Below are 4,527 nucleotides of genomic sequence, written 5' to 3'. Positions count from 1 at the left end.
GGCACCGATCTCTCTGCTTCATGGGGTTTGGGAGCTGGGTGTTGTTGTATCGGGCAGCCTGGCTTCCTCCGTAGCCTCCTGCCTGCCACAGCCAGTCTGGGCTGAGGCTGCAGCTCCTGGCCCGGCAGGCTACCCCTTACCGAGCCTGGGTTTCAGCCAGAGCCCCACCTGGCCCTTCAAATGCCTTCAACTTCCACGCCGGCATGGCTAGGATGAGAGACGGGAAACGGATGTGTAGTTCTTCCACTGCTATCAAAACCTAAACCAGCAAACCCAGCTGGGAGCCTTGGGAATGGCAGAAAATGGTGCACCCCCCAGCCCAGCAGAGCTGGTAACACGATGGGCAAGCGATGGAGGGGAGCGGGCTGTGTGTGCCCTGCCCGCCCCTCTGGCTGCCTCCCACCCTGCTGCTCCCCAAGCATTGCGCACTGCAGCCGCACGCATCCCGGGGCGGAGGGTGCACGCGATGTTGCCCTCACGGCCTCCCCGGGCACCTCCGGGGAAGCACTTGGTCCGGGCATGAAGAGCCAAGAATAGTCTTCCTCACCAGCTCCCGTTTCTTCCTTTTCCGCTGAACTCACCTCAACTTGCGTGTGGATGAGGAGGCTGGTTTGCCACAGGAAAAATTGCCGGGCTGGGTTTCTCCCTAGACAGCTAGGAAGAAGTGTAACTTGCCCTTCCCTGCTTGGTCGAGCTTCCAAGTGTGCTGAAAAACACTTCCCTTGCAGCTCTCGTTCTCAGTTCCTGCAGCACCCGTGTGCTTGCGACAGACCCCTGAAGTCCTACGGTCTGTTCTTGCAGGGAAACTTCACGCCAGCCTCGTAAATCCTCAACAGTCCATCAGCAAAGCCCTTCAAGTATAACGCTATGGCTCAACAAGGACCTCAGCAACCTTCCCTTACTTCTTTGGGTATCATCTGTGTTTTTTCCAATTTTGTCTACACGAACCCAGGAATTAGTCATGTTCCTGGGGTGGGGTGGGGTTGTGGGGGAAGCTGCGTTTTTCATAAGATGCGTGAGTTTTGACTGATGAAAATTTGAATTCTTTCCAGCTCATATTGAGGGCATAGAAAAACAGGCAGGGGGCACTGTCTGTATCTGCCATTGAGGGTTTTTTGTTTGCTTTTTGTCTTTATCAAGGCATTCTGTCCTTGGATATTTGTTTGCTATATGTATCTGCTCTCCAAAATAAATATAACTGCTATCAATCACTATATAAACTAAATACAATAATCTTTCAAAAAAACTTGTTCTTGTGAGGAATCACACAACAGTTCAAATGGTTTGAAATATTGAAAACATCTTTTAATTGTAGAATTCTATACAAACTTGGGTAGATACAGAAGTGGTCACGACAAAATGTGTTCTTATTGCCTGAAATTTTTCACAGAAATAGAAACATTGATGGCAAGCTTACTGACATCCAACATGATGAGATATCTTTAAACTTGCAAAATGAATAGACACAACACTCCTAAGTAGTTTGTATGTGTTTGACTGTCCTTGAAGTCCTACTACTTATATACGAACCTCAAAATACAAAGAACCAAGATTAAAACTTTGAATGCACATCACATAATAATGTAAAATTAAGCACAAAAAAGGGTAAACAGAGTGTAATCCTGAAAATACACTATTTTTTTACCTAGGGCACTGACTTATTCCAAGAATGATTTCCTGTATAGTTGTGTTTTAAGTGAGGCACACATTTTGTTTTCTGCACAGGACATCAATATCTGATGGAGATACAAGAACGAATGGCAACGAACAAAAGGGAAAGAAAGGTTATCGCAAGTGGAACTCAAACTCCATGCCAGTGTTCTTGCAGCCCTAAGCAAAGCTATACATTAAAATATGCTACAACCATTGTTCTCAAAAAGTCCTTGGCACTTTTCCTCTGGTAGTCTTACTTTCATTTTTTTTAAAAAATGGAGCAAATTACCTTTCTGCACCTATATCATAAGGCAAAACTAAAAATGCAACTACAAGGACAAGTTACAAGAAAAACCCCAAGCCAAAGATACCCCCCACCCTCAGACCATCACCCCCAAGCTCCAAATGCTTGGTGAAATAATATCACCCTTCCTCCTCATCACTGTCTTTCATCGTAATGCCCTGAAGTCCTCCCGCATCCGTGACTGAGACGGTGGCCTCCTCTACGGTCAGACGGCTGTGAACGGTATCGTAGGTTTTACTGTTCAGCGTCCCCTCCAGCACGCCCTGCAATCTGAAGTCTCGGTAGGTTTTCTGTGGCAAAAATAAAACATCCTGAATTGGACTCAAGCAAGTCTGAGCAGTATTCCGCTATACACCGGCCATTTCTAGCATGCCAGCGGAACAGCTTCGTTCCTCCTGCAGTGATGGACCTATCATCTAGAGCTTGCTGAAGATTTTGCAGCCTTAGCTTCTGGGCTGCATGAGATTTCTATAAACTCTAGAGTCTACAAGCCACACTTTGATGGTCACTCCTTTAGAAGATTGTGTTTGGTAATACATTTCTATAACTGTATGCTGATTTCTCAGTAACTTCCATTTGTCTCATTTATTTAATAAGAAACCAGCAAAGACTTTTTCTAACTGCATATTGAAATGTGAATTTGGCTACAGCTAGCTCTGTCATTTCACAGAAAATGTACATGCCCGACTCCTTCCCCATAATATGATTTTATTTACATTTATCTTTACCTTTATATGCCAAATGTGGAAAAATAAATTGTAGATTATGATCTATATTCTATAATGTAAATGTTTCTCTGGTGACTACTTCAGTCAGTTAATTTACATTCTAAGTCATGTACATTTTGACTCACATCTACATCTTCCCCCCCCCCCCCCCCACTTGAGGAAGTTTTGTTTCCCTGGTATCCAGCCTTTCTATCAACCAGCGATAGGAGTTTCTTCTTTGGCTTTCTATCAAGTAAGAATTCTGAGTGGAATTGTTTTATTCATTGATGCTGTGTTCAAGTGAGCGTATAGAAAATCATCTACTTTGTCTTCCTTATTTTTAAGCTGTAACACATTTGAAATAATCTTTCCCGAAGTTAGCCTAAAAAGCTTAAGAAGGACAACTTGATCTAGCTAGTTTCTTATTTTGTGTACACTGTTACTAGGAGTTCCCAATGTTTATGGAAGAGAATATGGGAAAAAGAAAATGGAAGATAATTAAGGGCTATCAGGCTCACTCCTCTGCCAGAGGAGACCATGCACAACCCTCAGAGAAAGAAAAAAGAGCTGATCTTGTTTCACTCAATACTTCAGACAACTGCAAAAGACACCTCTCAAAATGGGTAACATTCAATGGGAGAATTTTTTTTGCCACTATGATGATTATTTAAACCTTGTTTGAATCACTGCAACCGAGATTTATTTGACTTTCATAGGTCAACGTCAGAGTCAATGGATGCAGCTTATGTTTTGCTCACACACTCCTGCGAGTACCCTGCCTGGTCTTTTTCAAGTGTCACCGTTGCATTCCTTTTTTATAACACTGTGCATTCAATTTCCTTTTATGCTGTTAACAGGTCCTACAGCAATTTCTTTCAGTTTTACATTGTATTCCTTCCATTCTCAGAACAGCACTCTGGGGTTCAGTCATTGCTCTTCTCTTGACATACTTTTGCAGGACAACAATGTTCACTTCCAAGCTTAATTTTTCATTTCTCCCTAACTTTCCTCTTGGTCCTTGACCCTTCTTTAGTCACATCCCTCTGCACGTGTCTCAGACATCTAATGATACCTTTATGCCATCATAAAGCTTTAATGGGAACAAACAACGTTTCTTCTTCTGGTCATTCTTAATGACGCCACTACCTTTGCTGCATCTGAATGTGAAAGAATCGTCTATTTCTTACTCATCCCATGTCCCTTAAAAATGACCTCCTACTTCCTTTTTGGAATAGTTTCAAGAGATCACAGGGGCAACACAGCCTCCCAGCTTTTCCAGAAGCAAACAGAGAAACGCCTTCATTCGCTCTAGAGTTTGGAGGAACCGTGCCTCCCCCCAGCTGTGCTGCAGCAGTGAAAGCTTCTTACGGGACTCTGCTTGAACCACTGTTCCTTATTTCCCAGCAGCCTCCTGTTCACTGAGTTCCCGTTTTACCAGTTCCGTCTTCTTCACCCACCAAATCACAGCTGGACAAGATTTTCTGTCTTCCAGTACATTGACCAGAACTTCTGTGACTGACATCACCTTTTTCCATCTTCTGTATCCACAGAAGGCGCCATGGAACAACACACTTGGAATTTATGCACAAAGCAAGCCAGCAAAACAGAAAGGCTCTCGCCATAACCGGTGTGTTCCCATCCCCACCGGGAGCCTGCTGCTTTTGAGCAAGGCTAGTCGGCGTGCCAGGCTGCAGAGGGAAGGCTGGCTGATAGTGCTGCTCATTCACCTCAACTTCAGTTTCGTAACAGCCTCTTCTTTTAACCTCCCAGGTGATATTTAACTGGCCTAATTTAGCCTGCCATTCATCATCTCACTGGGCGCAGGTTTTAGATCCTGTACCCCCCCCCCCCCCCCCAAACGAC

General features: G+C 44.3%; 1 protein-coding gene across 1 annotated transcript in view; it reads right to left on the bottom strand.

Moving 5' to 3' along the window:
* Positions 1-1,282: 1,282 nt before the first annotated feature.
* Positions 1,283-4,527, bottom strand: part of CADPS2 (Ca++-dependent secretion activator 2) — a 271,004-nt gene continuing 267,759 nt past the window's right edge. Inside the window, exon 30 of the mRNA XM_010581326.1 lies at positions 1,283-2,247. Within this exon, the coding sequence (XP_010579628.1) occupies positions 2,077-2,247 (171 nt within the window). The 3' untranslated portion in view covers positions 1,283-2,076. The remainder of the gene's footprint in view (positions 2,248-4,527) is intronic.

This window comes from Haliaeetus leucocephalus, unplaced genomic scaffold (genome assembly GCF_000737465.1).
Source record: "Haliaeetus leucocephalus isolate CR32 unplaced genomic scaffold, Haliaeetus_leucocephalus-4.0 Scaffold763, whole genome shotgun sequence".
Taxonomy (NCBI): domain Eukaryota; kingdom Metazoa; phylum Chordata; class Aves; order Accipitriformes; family Accipitridae; genus Haliaeetus; species Haliaeetus leucocephalus.
The sequence above is the reverse complement of the archived record's forward strand: the minus strand, read 5'-3'. Positions and strand labels throughout refer to the sequence as shown.